Consider the following 27,881-nt stretch of genomic DNA (forward strand, 5'->3'; position numbering starts at 1 on the left):
TCTGACGGAGCCCGGCGCTGTGGCACAGCGGGCAGTGGGTGTGCGGAGCGCGGCGCTCTGGCACCGAGCGCAGCGGGTCTGACGGAGCCCGGCGCTGTGGCCCCGCTCCGCCGGTCGCGCTGAGGCGGTGCCGTGTAATGGCGGCCGCGGTGCCGCCCCCGCGCGTCAGCGCAGCGCGCCCGGCCCGGCCCGGCCCGGCCCGTCCGTGAGGCGGCCGCGGGCGCTGCTCCGCTCCCGGTGCCGCCTCCGCCGCCGCTGCCGCCCCGCTGCTGCTGCCGAGCCCCGTCCCGAGCCCCGTCCCGACCCCGCGGCGATGTCCGAGCGGCAGCGGCCCCGGCGCGGCCCCAGCCGGCACTCGGGGCGCTGCGCCGGGCCCTGAGCGCCCGCGGCCCCGCAGAGCCCCGGCCGGCGAGGCCCGGAGCGCCCGGCCGAGGATGGGGATCCTCTTCACCAGGATATGGAGGCTCTTCAACCACCAGGGTGAGGCCCGGGGGGATCCGGGAGGGACCCACAGCCGCTCCGGGGCGGCCGCACGGGCTCCTGGAAGTCGGGGGCTTTAACCTTTTTTTTTTCCACCTTCTTTCAATTACTGGAGTGCTCATTTCCTGACAGCCGCCTGTTCAATTATTAATGTGTGCTCCTCAGAGGAGCACAGCCGTGGCGCGGCGGGTGGGTTCGTCCTGCTGTCGGCAGAGTGCGGGTTTAAGTGGCAGTGCTGGATAAGTGGCTCGTTCACGGAGTAAATGTTATTTATAGCTTCGGTTGTGGCTGCCCCTGGATCCCTGCAAGTGTCCCAGGCCAGGTTGGACAGGGCTTGGAGCAGCCTGGGACATGGAAGGTGTCCCTGCCCATGGCAGAGAGATGGCCCTGGATAATCCTTGATTTCTCTTCCAACCCAAACCATGCTGGGGTTCTGGGATTTTTAACACCTGTCTCCTTACAGCAAGGTGTTCACGAGAGTTGTAACTTCAACTACAAAACACCTCCCGATGCTCTTTCCATGTTCCTGAAGTCCTTGGGATTTGATTTAGAGTGAAGCTCAGTACTCTCACACCTGCTGGTTGAATGTCCCAGTTATGTCCCCGTTACCGTGTAGTGCAAATACAGCAAAATATTTTTGTCTTGTAGCGTCCAGCCCCACCTCAGAGCTTCTGTTCCAACTGATTTCCTAACCTCCACTATGCTGGCAGCATCCCACCTGAAACAAAAGTTCCTAGTTATGTGGGGTCAGGTAAGCAGACACTTTTACAATATTGTGCAGTTGTGCAAAGTTATTAAAGTTGGAATTTGTATTGGAGGGCATGAAAGACAACTCTGCAAAACCACACAATATTGGTAAAATCAAACCCCAGATGGCCCCACTTACCTGACCCCTGTCCCCTCCCTCTCCTGTGGGATAAATCAGTTTGCTGGCAGGGATTGATCTCAGTGTCTGAAGCTTGGGCATGTTTTTAATGCTTTTTGTTGCCCTTGAGGAACACAGGGAAGGAGGGGAGAAACCCCCTTCTCACCAAGCTTTTACTTGACTGCTCCTGCTTGGTTGTGCAAGGGAAAGTTGTGTAAGAGAGCTGAGAGCTGGCTGTGCTCTCCCAAACTGGGAATCATCCGTTTTGATGTGCTTGACACCACCAGTTGTAGAGTTCCCAGCCACTTCTGTGATACACAGGAGAGCAGGTGCTGAAGGGAAGCAGGAATTGATGGGGAATTGATGGGACATTGAGCTCCACAATGTCCGAGGTGGGGTGTGGAGCACCTGGTGACTTGTCCAAGGCCAGGCTGGGTGAATGTGTCCTGTGGAATGTTGGGGGCACGGGGATCACCCCAGCCTGGTTGGGTTTCACCTGTTCTTTGCAGAGGCATCAGGAGATTGCCTGGGTGAAGGGAAGGTGGAGTTGAGAGCTGAGAAGTTCACAGTGGAGTTGAGAGCTGTTGTGGCTGGGGGGTGCAGTGTGGCACAGGCTGCACAAGCCTGCAGGAGCTTGGGAGATGATCCCAGCGTGACCCTGGCAGTCAGGGATGGAAAACATCCTTCTGAGATCTCTCAGGAACGGTTCTGTGGAGGGGGAGAGCTGCCAGTCCCTGTTCCCTGCCCACACAAACTTCCTGGGCTGGCCCACAAACACACCTGGCCACGGCACCTGGAGCTGGGCACTGTTGGCTCAGGAAACCAGAGGCAAACGTGGCACTGACTGTGATCCAGCCCCACAGCTGTGACTTACCAGCGCTGTTTTCATTGCAGAGCACAAGGTGATCATTGTGGGCCTGGACAATGCAGGGAAAACGACCATTCTGTACCAATTGTAAGTAGCACCTGCATAGGGGGCATTTCCAGGTGTGCCCCGTGGCCCTGGGCGCCTCACTCTGAGCTTTCCAGGTGCCCCAGGGTGCCTGGGGTTGGGAAGGGCTCTGCTGGATGAATGAGGGTTTGTTCAGGGGGTTTGGATACATCACCTGCTGTCACCATGCACTCCCAGCACCCTCGGTGTCACAGCCCTGGCTCTCTGCCAGCCCCATAAAATGTGATTGGAGTGAGTGCTGGCCGCGGGACGCTGTTGCAAAACTGATCCACGGCAGGGACTCGAACGGCACACAGATCACTCTGTGAGTGGCAGAGCACCTCTGCCTGCCCTGACTTGTGTCCCCAGCGCTGAGATCAGTTTGTTTGTGGCATGGCATGAAGGAGGAAGGCTGGACCAGCACAAGCCCAGGACAACACCCCCGTGCTGTCGTGCACCTTCTGCCTTCCACGGCAGCATTGATTTGTGTTTGCTCTGCATTAACCTTGCTCCTGGTTTACATGGAGCTCAAATGAGTTTCATATCTCAGTTCCCAGCTGCAGTTTGATAGAGGACACCAATCTGTCCACAGGCTCAGAAGCAGCTCAAGGTCTGTTTGTGCTGGGGACAGATTGGCCTTTCCCACGTGCAGTGTGTGGCACAGGGGAGTGTTCCTGAGTCAGAAATCATTCCTGATAAATGATGTGGCCGTGCTGCTCCAAGCCCACATGTAAAGTTGGCTTTGTGGAATGGTTGGGGTTTGTCACATCCCAACCTGCTCTGCCTTTCCCCAGACATTTCTGGCTGCTGGTGGTGCCCTGCCACACTGCAGGGAGAGTGAAAGGTGAAGGTGATGGTGATTTATAGAGGGAGTGAGAGATGTTCAAAAGCACAAACAGAGTGAAGGGTATTTCTTAAGTCTGGAAACTGCTGCAGCTGAGGGCCATCCTTGGTGGTTTTTAATCCACTTCCTCCACAAATGTCTCGCTGTTCTTCCCCTTATTTCTGCAGTTTCAGTGCTTTCTTTTCCCTCTCATACAGATCTCTGTCTGTCTCCTTTTTCTTTGTACCCACTCTGACTCCACAGGACTTTCCCAGCTCCCTTATTCTCCTGCCTTACTCCTCCTTAACCCTGCCCCATCTTTGCAGATCCCATTTTTCCTCTTGCAGACACTTCCTTGTCTCCCATTCTCACACTCAGCTCTCCTTGCACTGGCCCAGGGTAGCTGGGATTGTTTGTCAGAGCGCTGCACCATCCCTTTATCTCCTTGGCTCTCTGTATCCTCTTCAGGAAATATCCCAGCACCATTACAAGTCTCAAATTGCTGTCACTGTAACTAAAAGCTCTGCTGGAACTTCAAAAAGGTTCATACAAAATGAAAAGCTATATCAAGATGATCAGAAGAAAAAATAATTAAGTTCTTTTGAACACATGGTTTGCCTTGGAGCTACTGTTAATTTTTTTTGCCTGTTACAGTAGAGTTTAAATAGTCTGAACTTTTGGAGAATCCAGAGCACACATTTGGTTATTTGATATGAAACTGGTGTTCTTAGTGACAAAGTCACACTCAGTATCACTAAACAGTACATTTGAAATGTTTAATGGCTGCATTTGTCTCCAGAAAGTTGTGTACGGGCTGTGCTGAGGGGAGAAGAGGAGGAAGTAAGGACAGAAGCATTGTGAAGAGAGTCTGGTTTTAGTGGCTTGCCCTGGAAGGAGAGAGGGATGGAGTGGGTGAAGTGCTTCTGGTGGAGCTGGAGGATGAGCTGTTGTTTTTCTGAAACCTTGGAAATCTTGTGGCTTAACCACATTCTTGAAGCAAAACAACTGCTCTGTCCCATGTCAGCCAAAATGGGCCTGGAGAAAGAAGAGCTGAGTGCTCCCAAAAGCTTCTGAAGCAAAAATGCTCTCAGCTCCGTGGTTTAATTAATTATAACACATTTTGTTCACAAGTGCTCTCTCAGCTCTATAATTTGATTATTCCATAGTTCACTGAGTCCTTTTCATTGCTGTTTTTATTTACATTTCTGCCCCTTTCACCACCACCCCTTGCCTCGGCTGCCCAGGGAGTGTTGCTGAGGTTCTGTCCCTGGGCTGCAGCTGCAGGGGTGCCTCTGGGTGACTGTGCTGTCCCTGTTCCCTGTGCAGCTCCATGAACGAGGTGGTTCACACCTCTCCCACCATCGGCAGCAACGTGGAGGAGATCGTGGTGAACAACACGCGCTTCCTGATGTGGGACATCGGGGGGCAGGAGTCCCTGCGCTCCTCCTGGAACACCTACTACACCAACACCGAGGTGACAGCCCTGCCCCTGCCCCTGCCTTTCCTGTCCTGTGGGGCTGGCCGTGTGCTCTCACCTCTCTGGGAATGCTCATCCCCCTTGCTGTGTCTGGGAATGGCACAATCCCCCTTGCCACGTGCACGCTCACTCTCCCTGCAGTGGGTGCTCCAAAACCTGCCTGGCAGCCCCAAAGTTCCCTCCAAAACCTTGGCAGCTCTGCCTCACAAGCTCCTGTCATCACCAGCTTCAATGAGTTTTCAGAACTCTTAAGAGGTGCGGTTGCAGTACACACACACGTGTGTATATTAAAAAAAAATAAATATATATATGTATATAAATTTTATCAACCACACAACTTCATAAAAATAATGCTTAAAATCAAGCTATCAAACAACATATTTCTTATATTCATAAATAATATAAATAATATAAATAATACAAATATTTAAATATTTGATTTATATTTAAATATTTATATTATACAAATGACATTTTGTACGGTTAAATACAATTATCACAATGATTACCTTTGTTCTCCAGTTCGTCCCCATGAGGTGCTGGGATTCCTTAAAGTTCTTTTCCAGCCTAAATGAAGCTGGGAGGGTGTTCTTGGAGTTTGGAGCTTCAGGACTTTTTAAATCCCATGCAGATATCTGTTTGCATGTTGGTTCTTGACCTAGACAAAGAAAAATTATTAATTTTGTTTTAAAAAACTGCAACAAATGATTTGAGGGATCTCTGTGATGCCTCAGCTACACCAAGCAGAGAACAAAACCAGATCTGGGATTACAGAGAATTTTCTTGCTTTCAATATGAATTTTTCACTGAAAAATGGAGAACAGAAAGTGAAAAGTTGTGTCAGAGCTGCCTTGTCCCCAAAGCACAGCACAAGAGTGAATAACTGTGGGATTACTGGGGCTGGAGGGAGGTTTGGGAACAGGGATGGGGTCTGATAATCCAGCTGGATAATGGGCTGGGAGTGGGAACAGCAGGAGTTTCTCTGCCTAATAATCTCCCTTTTTGCAGTTTGTGATAGTTGTGGTGGACAGCACAGACAGAGAGAGAATTTCTGTGACTAAAGAAGAGCTGTATAAAATGTTAGCACACGAGGTGAGTGCACCGTGTCTTTCGTATTTGTTTTAATATTTATTTTAATGATCTGGCTGATACGCACCAAGGGAAGCAGATTTACACCCTGAACTGCCTGGTCCCTGCTGCACTGTGTTCTGTGACACTCCCAGCAAAGCTGTTAATTAATACTGAATTACAGGAGTAGCCTATCACAGTGCTCCAGTGCAACAGCAGCTGGGACCTGTCAGGGACATCTGTGGGTTTTGTACTTCAATCCATGCTAATATCTGAATTAGAGACTTTAAATAATAATAATAAAAATAAAAAAATCCTGCTATAAGTTAATAATTATTTTGATATCTTCATGGTTGCCTGAGGTTTTAGAGCCTTTACAGTGTGTGTTAGAGCCCCCAGCTCTGAAACTGAAGGGACTCCAGCCCGTGGCTGCAGCAGCCACTGCTCTGGGGGTATCTGGAATTCCAGAGTGGGAATTCCTAAATTGTACAGACCCTCCTTAAATCTGAGCCCTGGCTCAGCTCTAAACCTGAGCTGGGCTGATGTACAAGCCAGGCAGCCTCTGTGGCATGACCTGAATGCAAACTGGATCAGGGTGTGTGAGCTGACACCGAGCTTCCAAATTTAAGTGTCAGGATAAAAAAATATACATAAAAATGATGGAATTATAGCCTAAAATATTCCATCTGTATTTAACCTATAGCCACGGTTTGGGAGCATGCAGGAAGGGCACAGCCTCCTATGGATTTCCTTTGAGGAAAAACAAGGGCTTTACTGAGGATCTTTGAAGTTTTAATTTTTTTGTGGGTTTTGTTTTGTTTTATTTTGGTTTTGTTTGGGTTCTTTGTTGGTTTTGTTTTTGTTTTTTAGTTTTGGATGTTTAATTTAAGTTGTTTTTAATGAAGTAAATTCTAATAGAGCAGCTCAGGCTGTGGGATGTTAAATGTGGCACAGGGGGTTTGGTGCTGCTGCCCAGGATTGGGATTTCAGAGCTGGGCTCCTCAGGCTGTTGCAAAAACCTGCATCTTCTGTTTGCTGCTCTCTCAAGGAAGATGAAGTTGCTAACGAGCTGATTTTGCCGCAGGGAAGGTCTGGAATTCGGGCAGAGTGGAGCCGATTTGGGAGCAGTGAATGTGCCCTTTGTGTCCCGCAGGATGTTCCCAGGCTCCCTCTCCAGACGTGCCTGTGACGTTGGGGGAGAGAGCAATGAAAGTCAAATATTGATTTTAAATCGCTTTTCTTTGCTCCTTGAAAACCTTTTTTTTTCTCCTAGCCAGTTCCATTGCTGTTAAGGCAGAATTAGTTGTCCAGCTCAGTTCCAGCTATTTTCTGGAGCAGTTGATTATTAGGGAATTAATTTGGCTGCTTGCAAACAGGAGTGTGCCTGATAGGCAGCTCAGTGCTTGAGCTGGCCTGGCTTCTGGGAACACCTTTTTGCTTTCCAAAGGAAAGATTTTCAATAATATTCCCAAGCCTTCATGTAATCCCAGGCAATTTGAGGTGAAATAAGCTCATCCCTGGAGTCACTGTGCCAGATTGCCAGTGCTGCTCAGATGTGGTGGTGCAGGGGTCCCAGGATGAGGGAACAGATAAGGCTTTGGCTCCATGTTTTAGAAGGCTGATTTATTGTTTTATGATATATATTACATTAAAACTATACTAAAAGAATAGAAGAAAGGATTTCATCAGAAGGCTGGCTAAGAATAGAATAGGAAGCAATGATAACAAAGTATTGTGGCTTGGACTCTCTGTCTGAGCCAGCTGACTGTGATTGGCCATTAATTAGAAACAACCACATGAGCCCAATCCCAGATGCACCTGTTGCATCCCACAGCAGCAGATAACCATTGCTTGCATTTTGTTCCTGAGGCCTCCCAGCTTCTCAGGAGGAACAATCCTAAGGAAAGGATTTTCCATAAAACATGTCTGTGACACTCAGGCACAGGGGTGCACAGGGCTCTGACCTCATGGAGCACAGCACAACGTTGTGCTGAGATTTTTACCCCTCATCCATGGCAAGAATTGGCTGTTTGCTGAGCTGGATCAGGGCATTTCCTGCAGCTCCTGCCAGCCTGCAGCACTTTGCTCTGGAGCACTGTTGGCTGGGGCTCTGGCGTCCCCTCCTCTGCCTCCTGGGGCTGCTCTGCTCTCTCATGACCCTCTCCTTTCTCCCCAGGACTTGAAGAAAGCAGGGCTGCTGATCTTTGCTAACAAGCAGGATGTGAAGGAGTGCATGACAGTAGCTGAGATCTCCCAGTTCCTGAAGCTGACTTCAATTAAGGATCACCAGTGGCACATTCAGGCCTGCTGTGCTCTCACTGGAGAGGGGTAAGAGGGATTTGTGTCCTCAGGAGGGGAAGCTGGAATTATTCTGGGGGTTGTATCGTGGTGTTTGGGTTTAACACACATTCCTGCCCTGTCCATAATCCCAGAATCCCAGAATGGTTTGGGTTGGAAAGGACCTTAAAATCATCCCAGCCCTGGCATGGCAGGGACACCTCCCACTGTCCCAGCTTGCTCCAAGCCCTGTCCAGCTTGGCCTGGGACATTCCAGGGATCCAGGGGCAGCCACAGCTGCTCTGGGCACCTGTGCCAGGGCATCATGGCTTCATAATCTTGACACTTAGAAGATTTTTGGGCTCAGAACACCAAATCTACATCAAACCCACAGTGGCACCTCACAGCAATAAGACTTGATATGAGTTCGGTTTAATGAGGGTGGGATGAGGTGGGGGCAAACTGAAATGTGGTTTATTAAGAATAATCCTAATTAGGGAGAACTTAATGTCTTGAAGATCTGGGATCTGAATTCTCCGGCCTTGGATGATGTAATAAGATTGAGCAAGTGCCATGCAGAGAGTGAGGAGTTTCCAGAAACGATTGAGAGTTCTTGGGAAGAGTTTAAATTGTTGGTGTGCAGTTACCTTTGGAGTTATCCTGAGAAGTGCCAGCATCCCCTAACTGTTGTCTCCTGTGTCCCCAGGCTGTGCCAAGGACTGGAGTGGATGATGTCCCGCCTGAAGATCAGATGATTTTTAATGACCTCTTTGCACAGACATTGCTGCAGCAGAGCTGTTCCAGTGGCAGATTGGTGGGGTGGATGTATTTATACTGAACTGATGGCAACTGTATTTTCTGCATAGCTGCACACACACACACACATACACACAGACAGACAGACACACAGACACAGACAGACACACGGACAGGAGCTGGGAGCAGGCACAGAGCACAGGAGCTCTCGGGGCTCCAGGTTGGGTCGGGCTCCTCGAGGACGCGCTCAGAGCTGTGACCAACCTTCTTTCCAAGCTGCCCCTCGGAACAGCCCGGCCTGGGGCCTGGCGAGGATGGAGAGAGGGGAAGGAGCTTTTAATGCAGAGTTTTCTGGTCCCGTTGTGGCCCTCTCCGGTGGGAGGTGCTGGTTCATTGTCCCAGGAAATCAGCGAGCGAATCACCGGCGCAGGGATCGACTCTCCAGCGTTTCTGAGGCGGCCGACGTTACAAAGGCAGAACTCTTTTGCTGTATGTGTACTGTACATATTTGTGTATATTTATACCTCAGTCCTAGGTTCATTGCAATCTGCTCAGCCCAGTGTAAATCAGTATGTTGGCAGTAGTGCTAATCTGTGGCACGGCCACGTCCCCGTGTCGCCCGTCCCTGTGTCCGTGCGGCTGTAACGTCAATCACACCTGGTCAACAAACTCTCTCTTAGCCCATTGCTTGTTTTTCCACATGATTCTTGGATTGGGGAGGAGGCTGGAATGGATTGAGGCACACAGTTTGAGCTTCATATTCCAGGGTTGGCAAACAGAACAAATTTGCCAAAGAGTTGCAGATGAAATGGGTTTTCCTTTTTCATTGTCGTCATCATTGGATTGGGTGATGCTGCAGGTCCTGTCCACTGCTTTCCTTCTCTGCTGTGCTGGTTGATTCAGGTCTGGCAGAAATACCTTTGGCTGTCAAAAAGGGAAAAGTATCTTTTCTTTTTCTTAACCAAAGAAGAGGCACAAAAGTATGTTTGAAAGTGTCACTGGAATCGTACAAGTCAGACTCTAATGAAGTGTTTTTCAGAGGAAAAACTCTTTTTGCTACATAAAATGTGCAGATACTAAAATGTGCAGATGTATCAATATGCAGTGGAGGGGACTGGATAGGGACAAAGCAGGTGACACTACTTGAAAAGCTCCAGGTGACCCACACGAGTTCCAGGGCAGAACTCTTGAGAGCAGAGCCCCCTTGCATGGTCCCCAGGCAGTGTGAGAACACTAGGATCACCTCTCCCTGCTGCAGCTCCTGCTGGGAGGGCTGTCCCAGGCAGAAAGGGGTCACAGTTCCCACTTTAGAGGACCCAGGCAGCTGGGGAGGCAATGGGATGGCTGGAAATGTCAGGCTCTTCTGTGGGAGATGCATTGGGAGTTCAGCAAAATGAAACAAAACTGTGTTTAAAGTGTTCTTCCCTTTCTCAGCTCCGTGCCTGGTAAGGATGGAAAAGGTGTTTAAAGACATTTTAAAGCTTAGTTTGAACTTTTTAAGGTGCTTCTCTTTGGTTCTGGGATAATCTGGTCAGCTCCTGCCTTGCTGCCCACCTGCCTCCCTGGGAGCATGGGAATCCTGGGGAAAGGAGGGGAGGCAATCTCTAAGTCTGTATTTAACAAAGGCAGGTAAAGAATTTAACTTTTTAATCTATTTTTGGTATCTCCAACGCTCCCTGGCTGGGGGATCTGCTGTCTTTGTTAAACATTAAGGTGTACATGCATATATCTCTAGTGCATGCACATAGATCTTGGTATTTAACTGGTGTATTGCAAAATGTATCAATGTTTGAAGAATTAACAATTTAATGCAAAGACTCTCTCAGTTTCTCTGACAGTATCTACAAGCAACGAGCTCTGTGCACACTTGCATATGAAACGGAATTGTACATTTTCTAGTCTAAAAAAAGAAAAAGCAGACTTGCTTCTAAACCCAAGTGTTTGGTTTTTGAGTCTTATGTCTTCCCTGGGCTGAATCCACGCAGGGTGGGTGAGCTGGGGGCTGGTTGGTGAGAGAAGGAGCTGCTGCTGTTGGTGCTGGAGCAGTGCTGGCTTTCTGCTGCTTGCCTGTGCATTTGCAGGGGCTCTGTCAGATGCTGCAGGTGTGGGTTGTGTTGCAAGCAGATACTCTGTGTTTACACAGCCCTTAGGTTGGTTTTCCTCTGTCCCTCCCCGTGCCACTTCCCTTGCTGTGGCCTCTGAGGTTCACCTTGTCTTGGTTTCCCCAGTGGCCACAGCAGGGCCGGGGAGTGCCTGCACCCCTCAGGGCTGGCTGTCACACAGGGTTTCTGTGCCCTCAGGGGTTTAACATGCCAACATTCAATTGTTCTGGGTGTTGGTCAGTGAACAGCCCAGTGTTAGCCTGGCTGCAGACATCTCCTGGGTCACTGTGAGCTCTCTGTATTCTGTGTTCTTCAGGGCAAATGTAGCCAGAATTCAGTGGTGGCTGATGTTTCCTGACACAGTGTGGTGTTGTCCAGGGCTTTTGGGGTGTCATTGCTGATGTTCAGTCTGTGGGGATAGTCAGCAGAGGTGACAATTCCAGATTTACCTGGAGTGGTTGCTGTGATCAATTCCAGACTCTGTCATCAATTCCAGACTCACCTGGAATATTTGCTGTGATCAGTTCCAGACTCACCTGGAGTGGTGTCTGTGATCAATTCCAGCCTGTGTGATCATTTCCAGACTCTCACCTGGAATATTTGCTGTGATGGTGCTTTGAAGTGCACGTGTGTGAGCTCAGAAACGTTCTAAATTTACTCACTGAGAGGAGCAGCCAAACTTCTGATCTCTCAAGCCCTTTGTGTTGTGTGTAAGTGCTCCTTGTTGGCAGCTTTTTTCTTTTCCCCGCAGGGGAATTCCCGTTTTTCTCCCAGCCCAGTGCAGGGAGCTTTGCCCCAGTGCTGCTCCCGCTGGGGATTGCTGGGCAGGGTTCCTCCCCTGGCTGGGACCTGCTGTGTGATGCTGCTGTTCCACCCTCGGGGTTCTGCTGCCGTGGCTTCCAGCTGCAGCTCGAGCTTTGCCTTTGTTCTCCGTGAAATTCATTCTTAGCAAAAGGGAGAGGCCTTAAAAATGGTTATTGAAGTAATGCTGCAAAATGGCGTTTTAGTAGCAAAAAAAAGGAAAAGGTCATATTTCAATAATCTGATATTTCTTTTGGTTCAGAAGATCATCAGTTTGGTAAATCATCTCTGGATATGCTGCTTCTGGCATCTGGGAATTATACATGTCTTTAATTGTGAGGAGAGGTAGAAAATAAACTTGGGGAATGTGAACAGCTTCATTTTTTAATATCTCTTCTTTTTGGGAGGCTGAGCAGCTGCTGTGCTGAGCACTGTGTAGGTGTGGGATGGTAAATGCACCTGACCAGCACCTTCCACATCTCTGCAGCTCAAGTGCCTAAATCTAATTCCATAATCAGCTTTATTTCCCATTCCCTTAGAACAGAGATACAGATCTATGAAAGCCTCCCAGTGTGTGGAAGTGAGTGGGTTTTTCCCGTTTTTCCCTCCCCACACCCAAGTTTTAACAGGATTTGTGATAAATTTGTTCCAGTTCTCCTATCCCTGCCATTCCAAGCACTTTTCCATTTATCAGGCATCACTGAGTTGGGGACAGGAAATACTGAATTTGTCCTTGTGTCAGGGTGGTTGGCTGGCATTCCTGTTGAGGGACTGTTTAAATAACTCAATCCAGGAATCCTTGGCTTTGGGAAGCTCCTGGTGGCTGTGCTTCCTTCCGTGCTGCCTGGTGGAACACTGAAGTTTGTCACTGTCAGATTAATTAGGTCTGAAAAGGAATTTTCAGCTAATTGAGATGAATGTGCTGGGCAGGGCAGGGCTGATCCCGCGGCACCAGGAGTGGCACTGAGGGAGGAAAATGTGATAATCCAGATGTGGATAATGCAGATGTGGCCTGGTTATAAATCCAGATTGACTTGAATATATTGTAGTGGTGAATTCAATGGCCAAAAATAATGAATTATAAGGGATTGCCTCTGTAGCTTTTTATTTCATGTGTGAGAATCATGAGCAGGAATTCTCTCCTTGCCTTACCAGTGAATTTTTCTATTGTAGCTTTATCCACAGTGGAGGCACTTGACCACCCTGAGCCTTTTAAGCCAGACTTTGGGTAAGGACAGAGCTGGGCGGGGTTTTTAAGCTTTTCCTATTTGTAAATGTGCAAAACTCAGACCGGATGAAGCAGAAAATGCTGCTTTGCCTGGGAGGCTGGGAATCCTTCCTTGGACATCTTCAGCTCCGTGCTCTCCTTGTCTGACTGGGGAGGGGGCCAAGAAAAGCTGGGTTCTGTGGAGAGGGTAAAAAACCAACCAGCTCAGGCTGTGGGATGGGGGTGTGTGAGCGGGAACGGGGACAGCCCCGGTGTCACTGTGTCCCTGCGTGTCCCTGCCTGTTCCAGCACTCTCGGGGCTGCCTCAGGGCGCAGGGCTGGGCTCGGGGCAGGTTTATGGCCAGAGATGCTCCAGGCAGGTGCTGCTGTGTCCTGGCTGTGCTTCCAGAGGGCAGGAACAGCCCCGTGTGCCCACAGCAGGGTCGGCTTTCCTCTCATCTCCTTCGTGCCTCTCCCTCTGCAGACTGTGTCATCTTCCCCAGGAAACGCAGCCAGGCCGTGGCCAACGCTGGGGCTGCAGGGAAAGTCAGTTCAGAACGTATAAAATTATGAGTTCAGAACGTATAAAGTGATGAGTTCAGAACGTATAAAGTGATGAGTTCAGAACGTATAAAGTGATGAGTTCAGAATGTACAAAGTGATGAGTTCACAATGTACAAAATGATGAGTTCACAATGTATAAAGTGATGGCTTCACATCAATCCCGAGCCTCGGGAGGGCTGGCAGCTCCCAGCTGGAGCACCCCTGGGGCTGCACTCACGCATGGGTATTAAAGTCATTTAGCCCAAACATTTCATAGAGCTGTTTATTAGAGTAAAGGTAACCCAGGATTCTATTAAGCAACTTTTTTTTCCCCCCCCTGAAATTTGATCAGAGCATTCCTTGAATTTTTTCCCCTTTTCCACTTTCAGACTCTGTTTTTCATGCAGCTGAAGGGAACTCATTCCATTCTCTTAATTCTTGTTGAAGTGGAGCAAATACAGATTTGGGCTGGGGAGCTCTGTACCATCATATTTATGCATTTATAGATGATGTCAATTGCTAATTCTTTAAGACCTACCAGTATTTATGATTTTAAGTTGAAAACACGTGTAAAAATGTGCCTGTTTGCATTAAACTTTGTGTGTGGGAGTTGCAGTGAAAGTTTTCAAGCAAATACATGATTTCTGATCTGCTTTTTGGGGCTGTTTAGGTGTTTTGGGGGTGAAATGTGCTGTTCTGCCCAGCCTGTGATGGAGACGGTTTGTTTGGGGCAAGTTTGGTGATAAGTCTGTGCTGGTTGGTGTCAAGAATGGGAATTAAAATGAGTGTGAAATGTTGTTCTCCTGTCAGAAATGCTGAATCCCAGGGATGTGCCCCTCTTCCATACCCACATATCCCACACAGGTACCTGTGAGCGCTGGGGGCTGCAGGAAACTTCTCAAAAAGCAAAAGAGATGGAGCCAAAGCTGAGTTGGGAGATCAAATTCCCAGATTTGTGTCTGTGGGCTGGATGTGGCACTCAGTGCTCAGGGCTGGGTGCCGGGGGGGGTTGGGCACAGGTTGGACTTGGTGACCTTGGAGGGCTTTTCCAGCCTTGGTGACCCCTGGGTTTGTAAAGGGAGCTCCTGAACAGCTCTGCAGCCCCACCAGCCCTGGGTGGGCATTTGGGGCTCCTTGGGCCCCTTCCAGCTGCAGCAGCTGCATCCATGGGGTGATCCTGTGGAATGACCTCATGGAATGACCTCTTTGGGTCCCTTCCAGCTGCATCCATGGGTGACCCCATGGAATGAGCTCTTTGGATCCTTTCCAGCTGTATCTGTGGGGTGTTCCCATGGAATGATCCCCTTAGATCCTTTCCAGCTGCATCCATGGGTGATCCCATGGAATGATCCCATGGAATGATCCCATGGAATGATCCCATGGAATGACCTCCTTGGGTCCCTTCCAGCTGCATCCATGGAATGATCCCATGGAATGATCCCCTTAGATCCTTTCCAGTTGCATCCATGGGGTGATCCCATGGCATGACCTCCCTGTAAATAATGCACGGAGTTCTCGGAGTTCTGGGGAATGAGGAATTGCAGCAAACCCCCCCTGTTGGGATGGTGCAGGAGATGTCAAAATGCCTTTGCACATTCCTTATCCTGGGCTTGGAGCTGTTTCCTTTGGGACAGGCTGGGCTCTGCAGTCCCTCCCTGGAGCTGCTGCTCTGCCTGCCCAGAGGGGCTGGGGCTGCCCTGGATCCCTGCAGTGCCCCGGGCCAGGCTGGACACTGGGAGCACCCGGGGCAGCGGGAGCTGTCCCTGCCACGGCAGGGAGCTGGAATTAAATGATCTTTAGGGCCCCTTCCAACCCAAACCAGTCTGGGATTCCGTGGTTCTCCTGGGACGTTGCTGTGGCAGTGAAGGAATGCTGAGCTGCCTTAAAGCCAGGTCCTTTCCTGCCTGTCCCTCTTAACTCCATCGTTCCTTGACTTTGATAGAACTTCTGAAAACTGCTTTTAGTTTTCTTGGAATCCAGTTGAATATTAGGTGATTGAAAGAGAAGCCACCGTTCTCACACTTTATTTTTGTCTGGTTTAGCCCAACTGTGCATTCCTTGGGCCTTTGTGCCTGATGTATGGAACTGTGAATAGGCTTTTGAACAGAAACTGTTACTTTTTGGCTCTTTTTTTTGAGTGTATAAAAAAGTTATGACTGCTGACTTCTCCTTCATTGTTATTTTTTAATAATACTTTTAAATTAATTTAATAATTAATATTTTCTTGATGCTATTACCACTTTTTAAATTACAGGTTGTGTCGCTCCTCTCTTGTTGCACAGTCTGTATTGAGTTATTCTGAATGTTTTTATTATAATATGGGGATGAACTACATGTAAAGCTACAGAATAGTCAACAATACTGACAATAAATACAGTTTAATTCTTGTCATTAATTTTTCAGTTCTGATGGGTTTTACCTTCATTCTTCAGAACTGGAAGGGTTTTTTTCTGTTTCAAATATATGTGTGTATATATATGTAGGCAACTTGTGGGGTCATGCAAAAAGGTCATGCAAATTTCCTTGGGAAATGAAGGAAATGAAATGAAAATGGTCTAAATTTTTGTACAGAAATAAAGATTTAGTGTAAATGTTGAAGAGTTCTGAGGGAGGGCCTCGTGCTGTGGGATGCTCACGGATGTTGTGTCATTTTTGTGTGTTTGGCTTTGAAACCTGGGTTAATGGGGGAAATCAGAGCTGTGTGAGCAACAAATAAACCAAAGTGTCTCTGTGGAGCTGGCCAGGGAATTTCTTGGAGATCCACCGTGCCTGGGATGCCCAAGGTGCTGCAAAGGTTTAGGGGATGAAAGGAGGAAATCCTGGATTTTCCTTGATGTGCAAATCTTCCTGAGAAATCCCAAAGTCTGCATTGTCCTGCAGGGATGGGCACAACCCTTTCAGGAGGAAGTTTTCCCTAATACCCAGTTTAACCCTTCCCTGGCTGTTTTGATGCTGTTCCCTCTCATTCCCTGGGAGCAGGTGCTGAGCCCCACCTGGCTGCACCCTCCTTTCAGGTAAGTTGTAGATAAAAATAAGGTTCCCCCCGAGCTTCCTTTTCTCCAGGATAAAATCCTGCAGTGCTGACAGAGCTCAGCAGCGTGGGCTGTTCCCTGGGGACAGGGAGGGCAGCCCCTCTTTGCCATCCTGTGGGCAGGGGCAGCCTGAATCCAGGCACAACAATTTTCCCACCATGTGCTGAGACCATTCATTCCTGGTGTTTCCAAGAGAATGCTGGGGTAATGCATGAATTGTGCATATTGGTAAGTGAGGTCTCTTTTAACTGAGATAAGGTGGGAAAATGCCATTTTTGCAGGGTTTTCCTGCTAGGAGCAGCAGCAGCCCTGTTCCAGGCTGAGCCCAGTGAAGGAATGACAGGGTGGCTGGAGCAGGGACAAGGGGAAGGGTTTGGGGGATATCTGGGCTTCAGAGATTTAAAATGGAACCTTATTTCTGCTTCTCTGTAAACAAGAGAAGGATGACCCAGCTCTGAGGCTGGGTCACTTTGCCAGAAGGGGTCTCTGCCTGGCAGTGACAGGGAGCCTGAGGGGTGGCAGGGATTTAGGGAGGCAAAGGGAGTTAAACCATCCTTGTTGTGTTTCCTGGGGGTGGGCACAGCTTTGCTGAGGGCACTGTGCTCCCTTGGCACGCCCTGGCAGATGGCAGGGTGGGTGTTCCCACAGTGGGACCCACCTGCACCCCAAACAAGCGATGGCAGGGCTGGAGCTGCCCCAGGAGGGTTCTAATGATCTCCACTTCCCTGCCACCCACCTGCACCCCAAGCTGGAGTTACTGTCTGTTCTGAGCTCAGAGGGTGGCTGGGACACCCCAAACTGGAGTTACTGTTTGTTCTGAGCTCAGAGGGTGGCTGGGACACCCCAAGCTGGAGTTACTGTTTGTTTCTGAGCTCAGAGAGTGGCTGGGACACCCCAAACTGGAGTTACTGTTTGTTTCTGAGCTCAGAGAGTGGCTGGGACACCCCAAACTGGAGTTACTGTTTGTTTCTGAGCTCAGAGGGTGGCTGGGACACCCCAAACTGGAGTTACTGTTTGTTTCTGAGCTCAGAGGGTGGCTGGGACACCTCAAGCTGGAGTTACTGTTTGTTTCTGAGCTCAGAGGGTGGCTGGGACACCCCAAACTGGAGTTACTGTTTGTTTCTGAGCTCAGAGGGTGGCTGGGACACCCCAAACTGGAGTTACTGTTTGTTTCTGAGCTCAGAGGGTGGCTGGGACACCTCAAGCTGGAGTTACTGTTTGTTTCTGAGCTCAGAGGGTGGCTGGGACACCCCAAGCTGGAGTTACTGTTTGTTTCTGAGCTCAGAGGGTGGCTGGGACACCCCAAACTGGAGTTACTGTTTGTTTCTGAGCTCAGAGGGTGGCTGGGACACCTCAAGCTGGAGTTACTGTTTGTTTCTGAGCTCAGAGAGTGGCTGGGACACCCCAAACTGGAGTTACTGTTTGTTTCTGAGCTCAGAGGGTGGCTGGGCACTCAGTGTTCCCATCCAGCACTCCCCAGAGACGCTGGGAAGGATTCCTGGGGCTGTCCTGTGCAGGGCAGGAGCTGGATTGGGTGATCCCTGTGAGTCCCTTCCAAAGCAGGATTTGCAGCTCTGTGAATCTGGGATTTCTTGCTCCAGCTGTTCCCTTCCAGGGAGGCCAGACGGGGGCAGGATCCTCCTTTTTATAGCAAAACTTCAAAGGAAGAGTTTTGTTGTGCTTTATCCAAAGGAATGAAATTCTTTAGGCCAGTGCAGCCTCCAAAAGAAATCCCCTGCCCCCTCCTTCCCTGCAGTACCAAATCACTTGGGTGGGGCTTGGGGAATTAATTGTCACAGAACTGCTGTCACACAAGGGAAATGTGGAGCAAGGAATCACAGAATCACTGGGTTGGGAAAACCTTCCAAGATCATGGAGTCCAACCATCCCCAGGCCACTCTGCCCCATGTCCCCAGTGCCACATCCACAGGGCTGTGAAATCCCTCCAGGGATGGGGACTCCACCACTGCCTGAGCTGGACAGGAATTCCAATGAAGGAATTCTCCCCAGTCTCCAGCCTGACCCATCCTGCTGCTGCCCTGCTGTGGGGTTATCCCTGTCCAGCTCTCCCCTGGTGGTTTTGTGAGCATCGTCCATCCTTCCTCTGCCCCATCAGCTGAACGTGCTGCTAAACCCCAGCCACCTCTGAGCCCGGATTTAACGAGCTGTTTCACAGACCAGTAAACCCCTGAAGTTCGTTTTTATCTCTCAGGATGAGCTTCTATCACAGACAGTCACAGCAATTTGGTGCTGTTTCACTGGGCTCCTGCTGTGCCTGGGACAATCCAGCTTTAGTCTTGCCGTAGTCTATCCTGTTTCTGCTTTTTAAAAAAATCCTCCTTCTGTAAATGTGACATTTTTGTGTTTTCTGGTATTTCTCCACGGTGAAGGGATGGGTTGTTTTTTGTTTTTGCACATATTGTTTTACTGGCTGTCAACAGCAGGAAAATTGTGTCATTGTAGGAACAACTCCATTCAAACCTGAAAATTATTTACTTGATTTGCAGTGTCACAGCCAAAAAATTTCAGTACACAAAAATATTTGTTCCATGTTTGTGGCTCAGAAATCTGTGGATTGACAACACTTCTGCAAGAGTTAGATTGTGTTTTAATCTTTATTGTGCTTTTCAGCAAAGCTATTCTTGCCAGGGAATCTCCAGCGCTGAAAAGGCTCAACATGGTGTAACCTGTGTTAGATGAACACTGAATTTTCAGGCTGTGAAGGGAAATATTGCATTAAACCTTCAGCAGCCCCGATGAGCAGACACAGGGGATATGCTGGAGAGGTGTCACAAGGCATTCCCACGTGGAAGGTGAGTGGGCTCCTGCCCTGGGGACCAGCCTGTCCATGAGCATCTCGCTCCTGGCACCCATGGGATGATGGATTTGCTGAGGCTGTGGTGCTTGGGCCACCCCTGCCCCAGCCAGGGAATTGTGCAGCTGCTTCTGTCCCTCCACTGCCATTATCTCACTTTATAAAAAGCCCCATGAAGTCATCACGAATGGCTTTCAAAGAGCTGAAAGTCTGCCAGACCCTTGGAAATGAAAACTATTCCATGAATAAAGGTTTCTCCCCCCTGACCCCTCACCGCAGAGAAAAAGTGCATTAAGAAGCCTGGATCCCTTTGGACAGGTGAGGGAGACCAAGGTGAGCAGCTGTGTGTGGCACTGGGGAGGGACAGAGGTGTGGCATGGGCAGGGCGGGGGCACCTCCAACCTTTCTGCTGCCAGGGGGAGGGCAGCAGCACAATTCAATTCCACAGCTTTGCTTAGCAAGGGTCTGGGGCTCATCTCAGAACCATGGAACCACAGAATGGTCCACAGGGACCTAAAGATTCCCAGCTCCAACATCCACAGGCAGGGACACCTCCCACTGTCCCAGGGTGCTCCAGCCTGGCCTTGGGCACTGCCAGGGATCCAGGGGCAGCCCCAGCTGCTCTGGCAATCCCAGCCCAGCCAGGAATTCCCAATATCCCAGTGTCCCATCCATCCCTGCCCTCTGGCACTGGGAGCCATTCCCTGGCTCCTGTCCCTCCATCCCTTGTCCCCAGTCCCTCTCAGCTCTCCTGGAGCCCCTTCAGGCCCTGCCAGGGGCTCTGAGCTCTGCCTGGAGCCTTCCCTGCTCCAGGGAACATTCCCAGCTCTCCCAGCCTGGCTCCAGCTGTCCTGTGTGAGTTTTCCAGGTGAGATCCCCGTTCATGTCACTGCTGGGGTGTCAGTGGGGTCAGCTCAGTTTGCAGAAGTCTCTGCTGGCTCAGGAGCTCCTGCAGGGTGCCCCACTGAGGAGATGTCCCCTAGGAGAGCATGGCCCAGTGCCAAGTGAGTGAGGGGAGGTAATTTGTGATGTTATCATTCCTTACTGACATTAAATGTCCCTTTATTGGTGCAGTAACAAAGTTGTATTTCCTGGGTTGTATTGTCTGGAGCTGCTGCAGGGCAGTGGGAGCCCAGCAGATTCCTGGTGGCTGCTCAGTGCTGTTAATAATAGTGCAGAGAAGAATTACTCCTGGTGGCTGTTGTACTGGTGACCTCAGTGCTGTGTGAGTGACCTTTCACAGAGCATTCTGCCCCTGGGAGCTGCTGCTGCAGAGTATTCCTGGCCACGGCCAGCGAGCAGTCTTAATATTTTATGGACTGCTGCAGGTTGTATTTCAGGGTATGAGATACCACCCCAGGAATGTGAAGCACATTGCTTTTCCCCCTCGTTTTACAGTCAGAGGTGTTTGAACCTTTCACAGAAATATGTCCCTTTTAAATAAGCACAGTGAGAGAGAATATTTTAAAAATAAGTCTCAGACATGGGTTGCAGTTTGCTAAAGGCTGTGACATTGGACATGTGAGCTCTGCTTCAGCATCCTGCAGACTGAGGAGACTCAAGGTGCATGGGTTGTCTGTCAGTGGGAAGATTTGGTTATTCTGGGACTTCTTGAGTAGATTCATTGAGCTTTGATCTAAGTCTTGACCTTCTCTTGCAGCAGCTTCTGTGATGTGGGGACAATTCCTGTCACAGCCCATGAATGGCACGTTTGATTTTCCACAGCTGTGGGAGCTGCTCTGCAGTGTGGGGGAGTCAGATGCTGTGAGGCCTTTTCACTGGGAACTCCACAAAGGAACCCTGCACTAGTTGGAAAACCCTTGGAATGGGCAAGGGGGATAGTAACACTTTTCCTTCTTTTGCCCAAGGAGAAAAAAGGTGCAAGGGACTCAGTCACAATTTTACCTCAATCACACCTTTGTGTTCAGTCTGTTCTAAAAGGCATGGAGGCCTGGGGAGTAAATACTGGATTTCTTCCCTCTGTTCTCACACAGGGCATGAACATCTGCCAGCAGCATCAGGGCAATGCTGAACTGCAAAAGCAGCAGAGGGGATTGCAGGATGAAGGTGATGCTCTGCCCATGGTTTCAAAGGGAGTGCTCAGCCCTGTCTTTCCACCCAGAGGATTTACAGCAGGAAATGCCTCTGTGTTAATCCACCCCTTTGTTGGTGATGTGGAAAGTTGGCAGGGCTGTAGAACCCCATGTGAAACCTTCCTGCTTTGGTAGAAATGTGAAGACTTATGAAGATTTATCTGGGATAGAAATGAACCTGGCGTGGGTTATGGTTCTCCATAAATTGTTTCAGCTTGGTTCTGTGAGAAACACCAACTCTGCTCTAAATTCAGTGCAGGGAGTTCAGTGAGGAGCCAGGGGAAGGAGGCAGGAGATGGAAACCGGTGGGTTTGAAATCTGAGGCTGGCACTGAGTGAGAAAACTGGGATGTGCCCTCACGGCAGCAGCACTCGGGGCTGGGGTGGCACAGCCGTGTGCGGGCACCTGAGGGGAGCTCCCAGAAGGGATTTCTTCCAAGGAGGAATACTCCAGGAAGGAATTGTATTTCCTCATCAATGACCCACCCTGGGGAGGGGAAAGCACCATCAGAGCAGCAAACCAGGCTGCTCCCAGCCCCATCCAACCTGGCCTTGACACCCCATGGATGGGACAGCTCTAAACACATCAATCTGCTTATGCAGTAACAACTCTCACTGTGGTTCTGTAATGATTTGCAAAACGGTGCTAATAATGAAAAAGTTTTTCTTTAAAAGATAAAAGAGCTGTGTTATTTTATTGAAGGGTAGTGAGGCAGAGACTTGTCCAAAGGACAAGTGTGGGAGGCAGGGTAAGAGCTGAAACTCTGGCTGCCAATCAGGGCTTTTCACTGGCATTTACAGCTGATATTTGTACCTCTGTTCTAAAAATACAAAAGTTTATTTGCCTTAGAAACAGCAGGAAGAACAAAAGGCTCGAGAAGAACCTCACCTTCCTTTCCTAGTTTATAGGAACTGATATTAATATTCCAAAACCTGAATATGTTGAGTTGGGTGCTGAATCTCAGTTTCTCTCACCAGGAAATCTGATCAATACAATCAGAGCTGGCTGTGAATTCCTGAGGACCTTTGCCTTTGCTGTATCTTCTTTCTGATGAGCACCCGTGTCTAAGGCCCTGTGGCTGTCTTGGGAACATTAGCAGGGGAGATAAATTGGGCTGTTTGACATCATCTTGTGGATAAATATTTTCTTTTCGGATTCTCAAAGGCCCCAAGTAAAGAACAGGGGAGGCTGTGACAGATGCTGTCATGTGAGGAGAACTCTCCTTGTGCCAATGGCCCCAGTGAATATCTTGTGTCGATACACAGGATCTTTTACACTCTGGTTTTATATCCTCAGTGCTGGGGGTTTAAATATTAACCTAATTTTTATGTTTCTACAACCAGCTGGAGGAGCATTTGTTCATGTCATTTCTCTTTGCTATATCAAATCTTACCATGAAAAAAGTAAACCAATATTTGGCACCTTGTTCTTCTTCTTTTAAGTTTGAGTTTATTTGTATTTTTCCCCACTTTAAATCATCTTTTGATTCAGTCTTTGAAACATTCTGGTGGGATACTTTCAACACTAAAAAGTTGGGCCTATATCCAAACAATGGGATGGGTGAGGCCACAGTTCCTTCTCTGTCCAGGAATGTTGGGAAGCATTAAATGAATTTTGGTTCCATATCAATCATAACAATATTCCTTTATTCCCCCTCTTCCAGCCAAGTCTTTCTGAGTCACAGCAGCCCATCAGCATCAAAAAATAAACCTGAAGACAAGACACTGAGAAGATACTCACAGCACCTTGATTCACTGCCCTCAAGAATATTATTTGGTATGATCTAATGCTTTCTATTAATACTCTGAGAAACAGGATGAGCAGCTCTGAAGTAAAGGTGGAATTCTTGTTAGAATATGTATTCTTTCCTAGAAACCATTTTGTTTGTAAGGCAAGAGCCAATATCTGACAAGGCCTGTGCTCCCAGCCTGGTTTCATGCAGAAGAAAAAGGATTGGCCAGCTGTAAAAATGGAGGGGTTGGAGAAATAGATGTGTATTTAATTTGGAGACAATCCTTTGCATTTGTCCAACCAAACCCTTAATTTGTTGGGTTTTTTTTTCTTTTTTTTTTGTAAAAGTGCTCTCCACAGTATTTCCATGCATTAAACCAAAAGGTGTTGGGGTAGAGGAGCCTTGCTGTGGGGAATGGTGAAAAGAATGAGAAGGAACTCACTGGTGGTAGGTTAAAAATAGACACAGTGGCATAAATATGTATTTAAATTTGTCCTTTTCCAATGATACAGTGCTTGTTAAGCCCAGGTATGTCAGGAGGTTAAATATAGCACCTGGGATGTCAGGACATTGATCCATCATGCCCTGAGTGGCTCCTGTTGGATAAGCAGGACTGACTGAACTCAATATTTAAATATGTTAAGTAAAGAAAATATTTTTGCTTTAAATCTTTGTGATTGAAATGCAAAACAACCTTTTTTCTGCCCAAGTAGTTTTGCAGTTTGCATTCTGTAGCTCAGAAGGGCTGAGCACGTGCTCATTTATGCGCCGTGGGTAAATCTGGCCTGAGGTGTTAACCTGGGGCAGAGCTGCCAGGCCCCATCTAGGGCTCAGTGAATGCTTTTGAAATATGTGTCCCCCAGAAAGTCAAGTATTTCCATAACCAAGTCAAAAGCTGGACTTGATGATCTTGGAGGTCTTTTCCAGCATTAGTGATTCTATGGTTTTGTGACTATTCCAGCAGAAATCAGAGTCAGACATAAATTTTCACAACAAAACAATTCAAAAGAAAAGAGGAATATCAAAATATTAACCATTGGTATTCCCTTTACCTCATACATGTTAGGAACAGGGAGGTTTGCAGTGCCCATCCCTGGAGGTGTCCCAGGAATTCCTGGATGTGTCACTCAGAGCTCTGGGCTGGTGGCAAGGTGGGCATTGGGCACAGCTGGGACTCTGTGGGCTGGGAGGGCTTTTCCAGCCTCAGGGATCCTGGGATTCTCCTTGCCCACACAATGGCCACAGTGTTCTCACAGCTGTTCCTTGGGATTTGGAACTGAAGGAGCAAAGCCACAAAATGCAGGAACTGAAATATTTTCTCAAGCGACCCAAGGGCACCCTCCTCCCCTCTTCCTGCTCTGATGGCAGAAAAAAAATCCTACATTCAGCCTAACTTTTAATTTCACCAATAATTCTTTTGTTCTTAGACTCCTTCTGTAATTTCCATGGGTTCTTCCATGCTTTTCTCCAGCCCTGAGCTGTGCTGCTGAAGATGTGCCATGCTAAAGACAGCTGCATTTCAGTGGCAGAAAAAGTGGTGCTGCTGTCCTGCATGCAATTTCAGCCTTGTTTAGGGTCTTTCTGAGCAAGATGTCAAACAGCAGTGTAAAATCTGAAGGTGTGCTCCAGTAACACAGGGCTTGCACAGGACCACTGAGGGAGAAATTCTTTTCAGGAACTTCCAGGATTGAGCAGGAATGACAATAATGAATTACATGTTCGACAAGGAAAGCTGGCCCCTCACTCCATTAAGGTTTGTTATTGATGATGAAGATGTTATGTTTGCCATCCAGTCCATTGAGAAGCAGCTCTTGGGAGGAGAAGGGGCCTGTGAGTTATTTCTGGAGTGCACACACGGAGGATCAGGAGCAGAGAGCAGCAGGTTACGCTGAGGGTGCTCTCCAGAGGCTCCAACAACACGCTGTGCTAATTTCTAGACAATTTCAAAAGAGGTTAAGAAAGTTAAATGAACAGAAATCAGATTAAAAGGGGAAGGGCTGCCTAGTAAAGCAAAATGCAGAGTAATTGAAAATGGCTTGGCCAAAGGAGACAGGGAGGGGTCTGCAGCTCTGGGCAGAGTCTAAAATACTTGGCAGAAGTGAATGAGATATGATATTTCATCTGGATATAAATATGAACTTCTGGAAAGAGTTAAAGAAAACGATGTCTCTCAAGGGCTCCTGAGAACCATTTACTGAATAATGTGATCTAGCACATGGAAAGGGATCATTGTTGATGTTGGCTTTTGAATGCACCTCCTTGAAGAACCAAAGTCAACTCTATTTGTCAGCCGAGTCATCCCCTAAGAAATCACGTCTGTTATCATCACCCTGCTTCTGCTCCATACATCACAGCATTCCTGACCTCCCAAAATACCAGGGTTGCTCCCCTGTCACTTCATCTGTTTATCAACTCTTCTTGGACTTCCTTCACCAGGGATGCTGGCTCTTTGTTGGGTTCCTTCCCTGCAAACTGTTGCTTTTCACTGTTCCTGGGTCTGTGTGATCAGCTAGAAAACATTTCATAAGTGATAAAAAACATTTGCATCAAGGTGAAAAAGCACTTCAGGCGTCCTTATGGGGTGAAATTAAAGATGTGTTTTGACTAAAGTTTGGTTTGCAGTGTGGACTCCTCAAGCTCAGAGATCCTTGAATTTGGATGATATTTATTCAGGCACATCACAGGAATGAAATTGCCTTCATCAACTGAAATTCAATGCTATTATCAACTCTGCTAATTACGTTTCATTCCATTGGAACAGTCCCTTGGGTTTGCCTGGGCTGCACCTCACCGAGCTCCAGCCCAGCTCTGGTGTGTTCTGTGTTTCCTGAGGAGCACGGAGGTGCCCAGCTTGCTGTCCCTGATGCTGCAGCTGACAACAGGTGCCCTCCCTCGGGGTCACCGGGTATATTTAGGGCTGAAACTCGAGCGGGCTGGAGCCAGATTGGCTGCGTGGGCCACGCACGTCACCAGGAGCCACCAAAGCCCCTCGCTCTCACCCAGTGCTGCTCAGGAGGGAAGACTGGAGAGCCTTTGCTCCAAAGGATATTTACTGGATGTCGCTGGTAAGGACATTTTAAATGCATTTCACTTCTTTTCCTTACAAGAGGATCTTGAGCTGTTTCCCCATCCTGTAGTTTTTTGGGAATACTTGTTGTGTTTGGCCCATGGAAGTCAGGTTTTCTGTCTGAGTAACTGGCTGTGGGTTGGAGGAGGAGAAAAAGACCTGGAATGGGGTTTGGAAGTGTGGCTGGAGGTTGTAACAGTGACGAGTTGAAGAGGTTGTGTTTATATGCAAACCCCACTTCTTGAGTTTATTCATACACCTCTGCCTACTGCTCCACATGACTTGTCCCTCGTTATTTGACTTATTCTTAACTTATTTTAATGGAATACAGCATGGTTTTCCCAATTAATTTTTGGCCGTTTTTCTCAGCCCGTTGGGACTAAAAAGGGCCAGTATTCTGTGTTCCTATATTTAACCTGCATGACTTGACTTCCCTTGCCTCAGAAGGAATTGCAGTTTAGCCAGCTCAACCCAAGTGCCCCGTCAGTTGGCAGGATTAGCTTACACGGCAAATATCCCTGGACTCAGGAGCAGCTGTTCCAAAGCCTCATCCCCTCCCAACATTAGAAACAGGGCTGCAGACTCTGCTGGAAAATTGTAGCTTTGCCTCACAGTGAAATCAGTGTGGTAATTAATTAGTTCAAAGGGTCTGCCACTAATCTGTGCTTTGTACTTCAGCCAACTCTATGGATTTTCATCTTTTCCAGGTCTGAAGAAACAGAGAGAAAAAACCCACAAGAGCTTAAAAAAAACCCAACCCCAGAGCATCTCTGTAGGCTGATGCTGGGAAAGCAGAAATTGCCTCATTAACCTAAGGTCACTGAAAAAAATATTTACAATATTTTTCTACATTATGCTCTTACTTATGAATGAAATTAGTAGAATGTAAATCTCCCACTCAAACAGGAGCTTGAATGATATAATGAAATTGTGTAGAATAATCACAGAGGGAAGAAAAATGCTTCAAATGATTCTGTTGTAATGAAAATATCACATCACGTTTCAAGAGATCTCTTCTTTGTCTCTTTTATTTTATTTATCACTTTTATTTTATTTTAATTGGATCCAGAGTTGATGTTATAACTGGAATGAGGTATTTGTCCAGAATTGTAATTTATATCAGTATGTTTGAAACTTAATCCAATGTTTTTCCATAACAGTCCAAGTAATGCCAGATCCCAGCTTTATTTAGGGTCTGACTAGTTACTAACCATGACCCCAAGAGCTTTATGAGCTTGACTTGTACCTTCTCATGGTGCTTTCAGTCATGGGCTAACACTGTTTATTCACATTTTTACCTGCTGTGTGACCAGTGAGTGGGGGAGAGACAGAAGCAAACCCTCAGAATGGAGGAAGAAGAATATGAGGAAGTTGTGGAGGTAAGAAGAAAATGTGAGAGCAGAAATGTTTGTTTCCTGCCTTGTGACTGAATGCATTAATCATCTTACTGAGATGCTGCTCAGGAGCAGAGGTAGCTGTTTGCTCTCTGAAGATTAGGGATGATTAGATATCGATTAAATGGTTTCATCACTAAAACAACAACAACAACAACAACAACAACAGTTGCTCTCGGAGGAGCAAAGTCTCCTGGTTCCTGTCATAGTTTCTCAGTTTAAATAAGGACTGGAACCATCCCACACTCACAGCGCAAGGTTTTCTGATTACTCCCTGTGTAATTATAGATGCACTGGGCAAGCTCTCTGCCCTGCTGGCTTGCCCTCTGTCACCCAATCCATGGGTGAAGTTGGCTTTGGAAGCCCCTTTCTAGCCCTGCCTCTGCAGAAATGCAGCACCTTTGTGCCACCACAAACC

General features: G+C 48.1%; 2 protein-coding genes across 39 annotated transcripts in view; both read left to right on the forward strand.

Moving 5' to 3' along the window:
• The first annotated feature begins 376 nt into the window (after window positions 1-376).
• On the forward strand, window positions 377-10,614 carry ARL5A (ADP ribosylation factor like GTPase 5A). The gene is made up of 6 exons (XM_063161500.1): window positions 377-480; window positions 2,240-2,300; window positions 4,426-4,573; window positions 5,585-5,668; window positions 7,821-7,972; window positions 8,628-10,614. Exons 1-6 carry the CDS (start codon window positions 435-437, stop codon window positions 8,674-8,676), a joined length of 540 nt encoding a protein of 179 aa, XP_063017570.1. The 5' UTR covers window positions 377-434; the 3' UTR covers window positions 8,677-10,614.
• Window positions 10,615-25,938: 15,324 nt separating this feature from the next.
• The window catches only part of NEB (nebulin), a 100,086-nt gene continuing 98,143 nt past the window's right edge, over window positions 25,939-27,881 (forward strand). For 36 of the 38 annotated variants that reach the window (XM_063161506.1, XM_063161516.1, XM_063161527.1 and 33 more), the window contains exons 1-2: window positions 25,939-26,067; window positions 27,383-27,448. In XM_063161506.1, the coding sequence (XP_063017576.1) occupies window positions 27,416-27,448 (33 nt within the window). In that variant the 5' untranslated portion in view covers window positions 25,939-26,067; window positions 27,383-27,415. Of the gene's footprint in view, window positions 26,068-26,776; window positions 26,886-27,382; window positions 27,449-27,881 lie in introns of all 38 variants that reach the window. The other 2 variants (XM_063161507.1, XM_063161543.1) reach the window with 2 other exon arrangements.

Source organism: Melospiza melodia, chromosome 8, assembly GCF_035770615.1.
Source record: "Melospiza melodia melodia isolate bMelMel2 chromosome 8, bMelMel2.pri, whole genome shotgun sequence".
In the NCBI taxonomy this organism is placed as follows: Eukaryota; Metazoa; Chordata; class Aves; order Passeriformes; family Passerellidae; genus Melospiza; species Melospiza melodia.

Coding starts and splice junctions, on each gene's coding strand:
- ARL5A (XM_063161500.1), top strand. CDS start 435: ATGGGGATCCTCTTCACCAGGATATGGAGGCTCTTCAACCACCAGG. Junction 481..2,239: donor GAGGCTCTTCAACCACCAGG/GTGAGGCCCGGG, acceptor TTTTCATTGCAG/AGCACAAGGTGATCATTGTG. Junction 5,669..7,820: donor ATAAAATGTTAGCACACGAG/GTGAGTGCACCG, acceptor CTTTCTCCCCAG/GACTTGAAGAAAGCAGGGCT.